Source organism: Diadema setosum, chromosome 5 (assembly GCF_964275005.1).
Source record: "Diadema setosum chromosome 5, eeDiaSeto1, whole genome shotgun sequence".
Taxonomy (NCBI): Eukaryota; Metazoa; Echinodermata; class Echinoidea; order Diadematoida; family Diadematidae; genus Diadema; species Diadema setosum.
In genome coordinates, this window is record NC_092689.1 from 37,358,526 (window position 1) to 37,372,878 (window position 14,353).

A 14,353-nucleotide genomic window follows, 5' to 3' on the forward strand; every position below is an offset into this window, starting at 1 on the left:
CTGTTTCAACTCTGCTATTAAGTTTTCAGCAATATCGTCCATGAAACTTTTTGTTTCAAACAAATTAAGTCTTGCATTTTCATTGCTACTCTGCCTGTGTACAATTTCAGTGGTGTGTAGATATGATGGTGCTATTAGAGGAGAGTTAAGATGCAATTCCCATTTATGTTGAAATGACTAATGAATAGTTTGAATCCAATAACTTTTCTTTTATTCTGTTAATATGAATTTATTGTGTTTTTTTCCACGTTATCGAAGTCGAGTTGAATAGGGAATCAAATTGCTTCATTAGACTGTTCCTTGATGCCACTTTTGTGTTATAGCAACATGATGTCTGATTTTACTTTGTCTCTGTTCATTGATTGATTTATTGATTGATTGATTGATTGGTAGATATTTGTCCAAAAACTGAAATCAACATGAAGTTCAAAATGGCAGGGTGGGTAGAACAGCTCTTTATATCAATCTTTTCATGTTAGTTGTTGTTAAGCACTATCAAAGTGCCATCACGCACTACCTGGTAATCCATTTCTAAACTAGGTGTGATATGTCCATTGCACAACAGAAAGGGCTTTTTACACTTGTGTTTTTTAACCCCGGACTTTCTCTGACCCAGGACTATCGTTAGTCCCGTACCAATTTTTTCAGCTTTTTACACTCGCCAATTAGTCCCGTACTATCTCTTGTCCGGGGCTAAGGAGAAAACTGACCTTTTTACACTCGTATTTCTTAGCCCCGGACTTTCCAAACCACATGAATATTCATAATTACGCTGTGTACTGTACACGTACACGCACGCACCGGCAGCACTTGATTACCTCGTTTCTGATTGGTCAGTGAGGGTCGGACTTCGTCTCCGTCGCTTAGCCCAGGATTATTTTTTCGTTCTGTTTACACTCACTTGCTTGGCACCGCAATTGCGGTGCTAACCCCTGCTATTTTGCAGGGCCAGATAGTACCGTACTATCGGTGGGGCTAGCCCACTTTGGCAAAAACGAGTGTAAACAGAAAGTGGGCTAAGGATAGTCCCGTACCAACGGTGGGGCTAAGGCCCCCCCTTAGCCCCACCGTTGGTCCGGGGCTAAGCAAAAATTTACAAGTGTAAAAAGCCCTGAAGAGAGCATCTTCATTCATACGATACCATCGGTGCAATTACCCCCGAGGATGATTACCCCCCCCCCCCCCCACTCCCCTCCAGCTAAATACTGTAAAGTGGTAAGGTTAGAGTAAAGATTAGGGTTATGGTTAGATTTAGGTTTAGAGTTAGGGCTAGGGGTAGGATTAGGTTCAGGATTAGGATTAGGGCCAGGGGAAGGGGGGGGGGGGTAATTGTCCAGGGGGTAATTGCCCTAGACCCAAATTGTGACATGTCATCATCATTTGACTACTAGTAACTTCACTTTCAAGGTGAACCATTTGAAATTACTTTCATGTTTAGTCAAATGTGACTTCCTCTTTTAAACATTGTAGTGTAGAATGTCAAGGGTGAAAGTGAAATGAAAAGCGGTCAGAGTTTTATTACCATGTGAGAATAGTGTATGTGTGGGAGGAGGGAGGGGCAGTGAGTAAGGGGTGGGGAGAGCACATGTTGATAGCTTTCTGTTGATAGCTGACACTACCTTGACTCTGAGAGGTGTGACTGTTTCACCTCTGACCTTCAGCATATTGTAATTTTAATTTTGCCTCCCCTGATCTGAAAAAGTCAGATTTCAGGCAGAAAGGGGGTTTTCCCCTGTAGAGAATGGTTTCCAAGCAGTCATTAAAGTATGATTAATCCTCCCTGCAGAACTTGGATCTCAAAGTATATCATGCGTACTACAGAATAGCCATAAACATGCTTCATATTCTCAGAAAAAGACTTTTGCTGTAGGCCCCTACGGAGCAAGTTTCCCATTATTTAGTACTTTCCTGTACATTTGTTTCCAAAGAGTACAATATTTAATCTTGTTGAATTTTCTTGTAGTGGTGAAGATTTTAAACATATTTACATGCCTTTATTAATTTCTCTGTATTATCTACATTGCAAGAAGGTGCTAGTCTAAATTGGCAAGCCATTGTGAAGAGTTTTGACAAGAAATATGGTCATTGTGGCTTTCAGTGAAAGCTTTAGTGGCAAAGTCGCATTTAAACGATATGTTGAAATGAAATGTTACATGACTGAATCAGACTTTAACTTTATGTTTAACCTTTCACAGTCAATGCAGATAAACAAAACTTCAGCAAACACACAATTCTCTCTGCTGAACCTGCAGACTTTTTCATCCAAAATGTTAACATGTTTATGAAACCAAATGTTAGCTTTTAAAGGGAAGATAAACCCCAAGAACAATGTGGATTGAGTGAAAGCAGCAACATTAGTAGAACACATCAGTGAAATTTGAAGGAAATCGGACAATCGATGCAAAAGTTATGAATTTTTAAAGTTTTGGTGTTGGAACCGCTGGATGAGGAGACTACTAGAGGTTATGACGTATGAGTGGACTACAATACTGTAAAAGTGGAAATTTTCGCGGTGTTGAAATTTTCGCGCATTTCGCGCAACCAGAAACTAGCGCGAAAATAAAAACACGCGAATATTTTTGCTTGCCATACGTACCTGTGCGTGATGTCTTGATTCCGCGGAATTAAAAACACGCGAAACTCTTCTGACCCGGCCGATCGCGAAAAATTAGTCGCGCGAAAATATCCACTTTTACAGTATCAAGAAAATCTAAAGAAAATACTACAAAAATCCATTTTTCATGAAAATTACAAATTCCATCAACTTGATATTGACATATGTTAAGGGTAGCAATTATTCCCCCTGCTTTCTGAAAGCGGTTGGTCCACTGCTCTTTCATAATTCTAGAAAAGTGAATTTTTGTTGAATATCCTTTATATTTTCTTTGTATTGTTGTCCACTCATACGTCATATCCTCTAGTAGTCTCCTCATCCAGCGGTTCCAACACCAAAACTTTAAAAATCCATAACTTTTGCATCGATTGTCCGATTTTTCTCAAACTTTCACTGATGTGTTCTACTAATGTTGCTGCTTTCACTCAATCCACATTGCTCTTTGGGTTTATCTTCCCTTTAAGAATTAAATTTATATTTTAGTGGGAATTTAAAGAGATTATTAAAGAGTATTTTACCTTTAAAGCTTCTCTATGTTGCCTTGAGATGTAATGTTTAATCTTTATGCAAAACTGCAATCACTGTTGTGAGTCCAAAGCTGGAATATTGCTCTCTGAGTCATGGTCTCTGGCTACTGTGAGAGAGAAAACTTTCTTATGATAAACGTGATGTGCTGGCAAATTTCTGCTAATTCATATGTGTATATGTATTTTATACATGGGGTATGTCTGTATGTAGCACACAGCATTTGGCAAACATGTAGTCCTAGCTTTCAGTATTCATGAAGCATATATGTGGATATATTCAAGATGGTTGCAGTGATTTTTAATTCAAGGAAAATTTTGTGCAAAGATGAGGTACCCACATTTTTACATTTTTTCTTTCTTCTTCCTTTTTTATTAATGAATTTACAATTACAGTGTGTTGTCATAAAGTTTAAGTAGTCAAATATATCATTCAAAACTGTAATTAATGTGGGCAAAATAATTGTTGGCCCCTATATCTTAGACTTGATTTAAAAGGATTTTGTTGTCAGATTCTCCAGTCATTATTTATGAGAGAATAAATATCAGATTTTTTTTTTCCTAACCTGGAAACCTGTACAAGGTATGCCTTACAATGTATTTCATATTAATAAGTGAATGAAAAACTGTTTTGTTCATTGTCAGTGAGATTGAATCTCTGTCATGCAGATGCCCAGTTCAGTAGAAATATTGTTGTTTTGGTATTTTCTGTTCAAAATGAAGGGGTGCCGTTCGGGCTACATTAGATTAACCATGAACAGATCTATAAGCTTTGTATTCATTACCCATATACACAATGTATATGATACAGAATTTTAGATTATATCATTGGCATGTAATTATTCATTGCTCTGTCATGATTCGATTGTACTCCATGTTTTCTGATTAGTTTGTTGCATGTTTCACACTTTTGATTACATGAGGAATCATTTCTTCTGTGGGCAACTGCCACTACAAGAGCCAGGCATAGCTTTTGATCCCCCCCCCCCAAAAAAAAAAAACAACAACAACAACAACAACAACAACAACAACCCAACAACAACAACAAATAAATAAATTTAGAAAAATAAAAGAATATAAATAATGCGTTCAGTCACTCGAAGAAGAGCACCATAATCAATTGTGCCTGCAAGTCACTTTAGTATTGACAAGAATGTCTTGAAAGGAAATGCTTCACAAGTGAATACCAGTAATCATCTGTCACTAGTAAAGAGAGAGAGAAAAAAAAAATACAAAGACCTCACCCCATAGACCTGTATCCTGTTAGAGGCAAATCAGCATGACAAAACATTTCTCACTGGGCCTTCAAAACTTTAGGGGAGGGGGGAACATGCATCCTGTGACCCAAGATCTTCCCTGGGTGTAAATTTTGTACATCACCATAGCAATCACAGACATTGAGGGTTTGCAGAATGCAGTAAAAGATGAGGGAAACTTGGTATTCTGATGTACCTGTAGCCAGCTTTATCTATTGAGATTTGTAAGTTATCAAAGTTCATCACAGTGCAATATGAGGCGTAGACGTTCTATGGATGGCAGTAGGTGTTTCATATAAAATTGCCTCTATCACGTGGGGATATTCAGATTAGCGAGAATAATGAGATGTTCAAGGCAGACCGGAGGGGAAGGATAGGGTAGAATATGGCCTTTTGTGCCTATTTTATGAGACATCAACTTCCTGTCCCTGGCAATTGTTCTGAGAGGAGTTGACACATACCATGCAAGCCTTGATGTGAAGAAAGAATGACACGCCTGGGTAATCTGTGAATTTACCCCCAGAATGAACACTCATGATTCCAAGGTAGACTCTTTACCAGCAGTTTGCATGGATGATATCAAGAGGTTGTGATTATTATGTGTTATGCATGTTAAACTTGGTGGTTAGCAGTGGTGGTATGTCTGTGCTGTATGTCGGTGTGATTAATAATTGACAGATATAAGAAGAAGCAGCCCCCGTAGGAAACCCATTTTTTCTGCTTCTTCACTGATCAAATGATCTTGTTAAGTATGACGTGATGCTTACATGTTTTTTTTTTTTTTTTCTGCTTCAAGGTAATGCAATTTTGTGCAAACAGTGTATAAATTGAGATTTATGAAGAGCACAACTCTGAAAGTTGTATATTTTGATGGTCACTTTTATACACACAGAGTATTGATATAGTGACGTGACCATGCAACGTTGCAGCATGAGAGCATTGACTGTAGATGCACTCCCCTGATGGATGATGATCCTACATGTATGAGAGCATTCAAACTACATGTACTGTAAAACCAGGGATGTTTGCTTACATTTTAATTTTGCAAATTTTGCGAGAGCCAAGATTCACAAAATTAAAATGCACTCAAAAGTTCTTGTCTGCACTATACACGTTGAATGCTAGTGACAAATAGCAAAAATTTCATGCCACGAAATAGGACGTTGGCTCCAATTCGTCAAAATTTCATGGCACAAAAATATTCTGCTTTTTAGGACATGCCCCCTGTTGTGACAACGTATAGCAGTCTTATACGATCTTATTCGTGGGCAGTATGGATGTTCTGGAATGCTGTACTGGTGCATTGTGTTATAAAACGGTGTCCCCTGCCCATGATGAAAGGGGAGGTTGAGTCATCTTGGCACGTCTGAAAATTATGCCCGTCTTGTTGTACATCATTTAAGTACTTTGATTCGACACATTCATTCATGAAAAAATGTGATATCATGTGGTGAGCAAAGCTGAGGAAATTGTGTTATTATACAAAATGTAGTGAAAAAAATTGTATATAGGCATATCAAAAAAAAAAAAAGAGAATGAAAATAAGTTGACTGCAGTGCAGTGTTGTGCAAAGTCATTTGAATTTAAAGGGTGTAAACAAGCAAGAACCATACCGTCTGAATGGTGTCACATAGATTAGAAGAACCATGAGTCCTGTAGAATTGTACCCTCTCAGAGGCTCAATATTTGATTACCCGTGGACCCCTGCAGCTATTATGCTGTCCCCATCTGATAAGGTGAGGCAGGAAGGGCCAGTTTTATCCCAGAAATTGAGGTCAATTTTCAGCTGCTGCAGTCCCCTCCTTTTAAAGGTGTTAGAAAAAGGCATCGAAACTCAAATTTAGACGAGAGTCCCTGGTGTGGTGGGGGGGGGGGGGGTGGGGGGTGGGGGTAAATGACAAACACCATCAACAAAGGGAAAAATTTTATACTGTAAAAGTGGATATTTTTTGCGCAAGTAAATTTTCGCGCTCTGCCAGGTAAGATGGATTTCGTGTGTTTTTAATTTTGCGGAATCAAGGCATTAACTACTGGAAAATATGGCATGCAAAAATATTTGTGTGCCTTTACTTTTCGCGCTAGCGTCTGGTTGCGCAAAATGCGCGAAAATTTCCACTTTTACAGTAGTGACAATTTCTGCATTGGATATTCTGTAGTTTATTTGTCTCCTTGGGTTGAACATTATCTGTTCTGTTGATTTCAGTCTGTTAAATTCTTCTGAAGCCAAAATGATTTGCATTTTGATTTACATGTTTGTTTGTTTTTTTGTGTGTGTTTGTGTCACACGAGAAAAGAGCCTCGTATTAAAGATTCAGTGGAAATGAAGGGGAAATGCTCACTTTACAGAATACACAACCAGAAAATATGAATATGTCCACCATCAACTGGAATCCCAAAATTTTCTTGAGTGCATCTTCACTAATGATGCAATCTATTTTGCCAGATAATGCACTTTTTTGCAAATCATTGTAGCTGATATTCATATTGTGCCTTTTCCTGTGAATACAGAAGGCTTTAAAGATAATAAAAAGTTTTGGTACCTCAAAAGCGTCCCTGAATTTCCTTGTCTTGGTTTGTGTTTCAGGTTAAAGTACGTTGTCTGTGAGAATTACTCCCCCCAAAGTGCTCTCATGTCTTAGTAATCATGCAATAATGGTTTCGTACCAGAGCCGACGCTGTACAGCGTCGATAAATATTGTACGAAACCACTGACTGCGACCAGCAGCGTGCAGCCCATTGTATGCATAGCTAACTGCGACCAGCAGCCCCATACGCATAGCGTAATGGGGCTTCGCATGGTAGCATTCAGGATCTTGACAGAATTAGTATCGCGGGTAAATGTCAACTTAAAATCCAAAAATTTCTTCAATTTGAAGACTTACCAATTAAGTTGAAGTATTGAAAACAGGCTTCGAACACATTTTGGTTCTGCCAATAGTCCCTTTCTGTTCGAATTAATGACTGATAGTGACTCGGTCGAGAGGACCTTGGGAGAGCTACATACAATGGATACCATGGCCAGCGCATGCGCACACAAACATCTTATCCGTTCATGGATTTGAAATTTGTGTGCATGTGATGTGTTCGCGTGCACTGGCTGTAGTATTCAGTGTACTGTATGTAGCTCTCCTAAGGTCCTGTCGACCGAATCACATTCAGTCATCAATTCGAACAGAAAGGGACTATAGGCAGAACCAGACGTAGCCCGAAGCCTGTTTTCAATACTTCAACTTAATTGGTAAGTCTTCAAATTGAAGAATTTATGGGATTTTCAGTTGACATTTACCCTGCGATACTAAATCTGTCATGATCCTGAATGCTACAATGCGAAGCCCGATTACGCTATGCGTATGGGACTGCTGGTCGCTATGCGTATGGGGCTGCTGGTCGCAGTTAATTGCATGATTACTAAGACATGAGAGCACTTTGGGGCGAGTAAGTGTCACAGTGTTAGTTATATGAAAGGTACTTTAACCTGAAACACAAACTAAGACAAGAAAATTCAAGGACACTTTTGAGGTACCAAAACTTTTTATTATCTTTAAGATTTTATCCCTTGGTTATTATTCGAGTCAATACACATGTACAATCTACTAAAGCAGTGATGGTGCAAGTTCAAGGAGCACATGGGGTTTCAGAATAGATGTTTTCAAATTGTTTTTTGAATTGTTCAACTGGGTTTGTGAAGATTTCATATGAGGAGAGAGCCTGTGCCAACTTCCATCAAACTAAATTTCACCTTGGGATATATCTTTTTCTCTTTTTGACTTGGTCTAGTTGCATCTTCAGAGGCAAATAGCACATTAATTCGTGTTGGGTTTGATGTTGAAGTCACAAATTAGTGTTCTTTTATATTGAAACTTTGGGACGGTGAAGGTGCACTTATTACGGCTGATCTTGAGAATATTTTCAATGATGTCTCGGGGGGGGGGGGGGGAGAGTATCTGAAAGTAGTTATATGAAAGTTCTCATAAATGCAAATATTAAAAAAGTATAATAATTTATATATGAATACATCAAGCCACAAAGGTTATATACAATTGAAACATGAAAAATGTTAAGCAACTGCTGAAAGTTAAGGTTATGCAGTGTAGTGCTGTGCAGTGTAGAACAGTTTTCCTCGTTTCTACAAGTGACAGTGAGAGGTTTGCCTTCTCTTTTCAAATCACGTAGAAGCACATGATCTGCCACCAAAGTCAAGGATAAACGGTTGTGCTTGTATGTACTCGTGTGAGTCATTTTGGGAATTATCAGATTAAGTAAGCTTAAATAGCAGATCGACGATGTTGTTAAAGGCACAATGCGCCTCATGGGGAGTTCTTCACTGATGTGCACTATTTCTATGTAGCCGATGACGTGATTCCGGGATCTTATCTGATTTCATAATGTATCAAGGACAGGGTTTTGAACATGATCCCCAGCACATTTGGAGAACCTCAATGAATTATCCCTTCGTTTGCTGGAACCCCATCTACCTCATTGCTGCTACACCTCATTTTCACTTTGCAAGAGCGGCAAATCATAAAATGGGTCGCAGATTCTCTGCAATCTGATGAGCCGATTGCCATGCAAAAGTATTTTACAATATTGGGCTATGTGTCGGTGAAATTCGTGCAGTGAAATATTTCTGGTAGATTTGTTAGTCAGTCGGTAAATTTTTTTTGTGCAGTTTAGTTTTGCCCAGGATGTGTGACTCAGGGTTCCAGACACACAATGGGATGCTATGTAGGTGTAGTAATCTCACCTTTGCAATACTTTTTTTGTGGATATATATATACACCCATTATATAAAAACATGATGCACAAATGGGCATACGTTGTGCGTTAATGGAATGGGATGCACTCATTAACTTTTGAAACCGATAAGGCACAGCAGATTGACTGAGTACATGTATACATAACGTTTTTCATTCCAAAGTTTAGTGTATGCATGTGTGCCCAATTTTCACTAATGATAACTCAAGTCATTGCATCATTTTCATGTAGACCATTAAATAGAACAAATTTGATAGATTGGTGCCATGTTGGCATCAATTGCAGAAATTATCAATTTCTGTATCTGTGCATCCCTTAACTACATTAATTGTGTAGAGATTGATGATGTTTTCATACGAGAAAAAAAATAAAAGTATAAAACTTGCAGTCCACAGAAATCCATATATTTCTATTAAAGTGTGATTTATTTTTTGGTAGATTTAATTTTCATACATATCTTTTTATTGGATATCAAAGATTCCATCATGGCAGTCTCTTTGTTTTCTTTTCTTTAATGGAAAATCCTCTTCTAAGAATAAAGCCTATATGTACTGCTCGGGAATTCCCAGCTTTGTGAAATTTGAACAAGAGTATTACAAAGCATCATGTGATCTTGTTATGCATGGTATTGTGAGACCCTAGGTAAGTGAACTGTCACTTTTCGAGAGGGATGTGTCAGTAAGTGCCACTAAAATAGAAGTTATTATAAAGGAAGTGTCACTCAACATGTCATGTGTTTTTCAAAGCTGTTACTCCCACTGTTACAGAAGATACAACTATCTTTTGGTGATGCAAATGAAAGTACAATTTAAACCATCCTAAAGTTTCATGCACAAAAATCAGGCAAGGAAGATGAATTTCTGTAAAATCTGAAATTTTATGAACTTATCATGCACCAAAGTCATTCAAATTAGCCAAAGACTACATCTCCAGAAAGTAACCAATATTATATGGATATGTGATATGGAACAGCACTTTGTTAGTTGTTCTTGATGATTAAGATGGCTACTTGCTGTTTAGACAGAAAGTGATATCCTGATTTTATTTGATTCTTTGGTTTGGAAGCATTTCTCTTTCATCACAGCCCCTTTTTTGTGTGTTTTATGTAGCATCTCTTCTCCCAGATGATTCTGAAATATACTGGAAAGTAAACAATTTTTTGAATGGTATCCTAAGATCAACTTTTAGTGTACAAAGATAGTGGTGCTCCTGCCAAAGTGTGTCACTTCCAACACAATGAGATGCCATATCATACCTTTTGCTTACCTCATTACAATCCGTAATCGAGACATCAGGGAAGTTTTGTTTGGCTGCCATATATTTGAATATATTGTTTGGATTTGCCAAAAAACAAAAACAAAAGCAGAAGAAGAAGAAGAAGAAGAAGAAAAGCTGGCTGTCAGCTTGGCCCATTTCACTTCAGAACAGATCTATATGTTTTTGCCCATAGATGCTCGAAAGCACAGGATATTGCAAGGAATACCTCGTGGTAGGTTTCATGCATATGGAACTCAGAAGGATAATCCAGCCCATGTATGTGCTGGCTGTAGAAAGAAAGAGTGACGGGATTTTGATTTTGTCTGCAAGCCTCGTGCGAGATACCAAAGTACACTGTACTAGGTTTGTCATTAACTACTGTTTTGTTTTCTGTTGCCAGTATCACGCATGTACCTGCAGTTTTAGGACACATGTCACATGATGATGTATCATGTAATACAGGATATATTCTTTGCTTGTTTTTTGAAGTAGGCATGGCAATGAAAGTTTGTTACTTGTATTTATTCCATTTTTGTGGTTATTGATTTGGTTTCACAGTGCAAGCAACTTCAATGTTATTTCTGCAGTCCATTTGTTGTGATGATGTCATGATTTTGATTCACATTAGAAATAATAATTTGGTCCTTGCCGCATAGCCCACCAGGAAAGTGTATTGACATGCTGACTTTGTTTATTGTGGCCTGTGCTTATCCGCTGGTTTTACCACAGATATTCTCCTCATCAGCCTACAAAGCAAATTATATGAATTCACCTTTGATGTGGTGGTGAGGATAAATGATGAAAATGTATTAAAACACCCACAGAGAACATATATGTTATTTTTTTGTTAGATATGTCAATCAGGAATTTGTATGTAGAGTTTCATCTGGTACAAACATAGAGTTTTGTTTTGTCTGGCCTGTATAAAACTGGCACAGCCTTTACCTGCATTGTATGTCAATGATAAAGTACTTATAACAAGCATAAATTGGTCAAACATGTACTGTACAAACTAAAATTTTTGCGGTGGTTTTATTTTCGCGAATTTTGCAAATCGCCTTTGAACCGCGAAAACAATAACACACGAATATAACATGCAAATAAGTAAGTTCAGTTAGACCCTCGCAACCGCAAAATTAACAACACACAAAAATGTCCTCCAAGTAGCAATTCGCGAAAATGTCCTCCAAGTAGCAGTTCGCGAAAATATCTGTACGTGAAAATTTCAGCTCGTACAGTATGATGCAGGCAGTATTTAGGGGGAAAAGACCTTCCTCATGTACAAGGTATCTCCATATCTGTGGATGTGTCATGTTTCTACTAAGTCATGCAACTCTGCACCAATATCACATTTCAGAAGTACAGTGACATACATGCAAGTGGCACGCTGGAAGTAATTTTGATATTGTTGTCCGTTGCCATGGAAACTAGTTGTGTATATAACATTCAGCAATAAACTGCTCAAAATGCAAAGAGTTCAGGGGGGCATTTCATGAAGCATTTTGTCCGACAAAGTTGTCGGACAAATTTGCTCTCAGCCAATCATATGCAAGGATTTCAGTAGCTTGTAAAAGTTTGTCAGAAAAATATCCGACCAAAATGCTTCATGAAATGCCCCCCTGATATGGGTACATTGTAGGTACTGCAGATAAGCTGAACAAAGCTGTGAAGGAACGTGACTGGTCCCAAGTTCTGCAGGCAGACTTGATCAAATGAACAATCAGACAATCTAACGAATCAAATCAAGCTGTGCGCAAGTATGAGAACGGCAGTCATGAATATTGGCACCTACCCCATTGAGAACCACTTAGAATTGACAGGATTACACTTGCCCCAGCATCGACACTGAGAGATTGAATGCATTTGACAGCTTTGAGAACTGTGTTAAGGAGGTGGAGCGTGCCAAAGGAGTGATTCAGTGTTGTGCTATTGTCTGTGACAGAAAAATGGACCAGCATGGTCTCATAGATGAGAGTTGCTTCCTTCTGTTTGTCAACTAATTTGTACATGTATGTGAGACTTGAAACAAGACTACAACAGTACATTTTACATGTTTTCACTTTTAGAAATGCCAAAAAACTTTAGATTCTGTGGGAAATGAATGCTTGAATGTCTGATCAAACATGGGGGGGGGGGGGGTGATCAAGATTCGAGGTTGGAAAAAGAAACTTATGAAAACGAGTTCAATTCAAGTTGAGTTTGTATTGATCAGGTCATGTGGATGGCACCCTGAAACTGTACATAGTGATTGGATGCTGCTGTCAGACCTGGAGGTAGCATGTTGCATTCAAACTCCACATAATGCTGGTTTTAATGTGTTTCTGTTGTATTACCCAGTTTTTATGGTAACTGGTTGTACACTCCTGAGAGTGTGCTGAAGGCCTTTGCTCTTTTACTTGCCATATATGGCAATGGTGTGAGGGCACTTTTACTCGCAGGGTTTCAGAGATGATGTGCTCTCAGTTTTCACAGTGGGCTCTCTCTTTTGTTATTTGTCACCATTAACATGCAATTATGTTAACTATGAATCCAGATTATGGCTAAAAGAGTAATCTGTTCTTTAAGTTGGCCACATTGTGCAGAATGGGAGAATGAGTTAACTGTGTAAACTTTTATGGGTGTTGGAGACTGCACGCAGGCAGTATATCCTTTTTTTTTTCTTTTCTCTGTGTTGCCACTGTTTGTATTGATAGTTGGCAAGTTTAAAGGTATGGTATCATAACTTGGGTCTTATTTGTTTTCACACCCTGTCTACGCCATGCTTACACCATATCCTTTGTGAATGAAGTTAGCAAAATTTTGGAATGTACAGTGGAAGATATAAGACAAATTGTATGGCCTCTAGAAGTTGTTGCACGTTTAGGCTTTATGTAATCAAAGGTTTGAATTTCTTTTTGTTGTTGATGAATAGAAGACCTTGTACCACAGAGGTCAAAACCTCAAATTATACAGGGTACTCTTATCAAGTGCTTTGTTTTTTATTATTATTTGCTCGGGAAGTATTATGTACTCACCTGCTGATAATGCACTTTGGTTGAGAGTGGCATTAGTTCTCATGTTCGTGCCAACAGAAAAAATAGAGATAAAGAAAATACTCAGCAGGATAGTACATTAGATATTATTGCAGGTATTCGTAACATCGGAGCGTGCAGAAATATGATGATTGATTTTACAGTACTGGGTTTCAATTTATGGTTGTGAAATTTCTTGTCTTCCCACGTGATCATTACCCTGTACATTATAATATGAGGTTCTTTGGAGTTTTTGTTACATTGTTATTGTTAAAAATTATCATGTATATGCACACAAATGATAGACTATATCATGTTTTCTTTTCCTCTTGGCTTCACAGTACAGTACAGTTCTTGGTCTGATGCTGCTTACAGAAATAGGGGGAGCAGTGGCCATCTACTTCTACAGAAATACTGTAAGTCAATTAAAAAGGAGTTTTATTTGATGTACACAAATAAGAAATTTATATGAAACTTGGAGAATCTTGAAGAATGGAAGTTAATATTGAACAGGGAGAAGCAGAAGAAGAAAAGGAGAGGGAAGAGAGAGAGAGAGGGGGAATGAAAGGGGGATGAGAAAAAAAAAGTCAATCATATTGTTGGCTGATTAAAAGGGCACTATCAGGCTGTATGTTTTGAGCATACATAAAGATTAAACAATCACAATTTTCATGAAATTTAGAAACAAAAATCAATCAAAAATGAGTAGATTTTATATGCATTGTTCCAAATATTGGATAAAATAGCACCCTTCTGGTTTTGAATTTTAGAATTTTACTGAAAATGAAAATGAAATAAAATTGACACTTTGTACAGGAGATCAAGCTCTACAATATGATACCAATAATTCAGTACACCCCGCCCCCCCCCCCCCCAAAAAAAAAAAAAAAATGTGATAATGGCCTTTTGGTTCTCAGCCGACAATATGTTGGAATG

General features: G+C 38.0%; 1 protein-coding gene across 1 annotated transcript in view; it reads left to right on the top strand.

The window, feature by feature from the left end:
• LOC140229346 (tetraspanin-17-like) overlaps positions 1 to 14,353 on the top strand; it is a 60,276-nt gene that overhangs the window by 19,719 nt on the left and 26,204 nt on the right. The window contains exon 4 of the mRNA XM_072309629.1: positions 13,759 to 13,833. Within this exon, the coding sequence (XP_072165730.1) occupies positions 13,759 to 13,833 (75 nt within the window). The remainder of the gene's footprint in view (positions 1 to 13,758; positions 13,834 to 14,353) is intronic.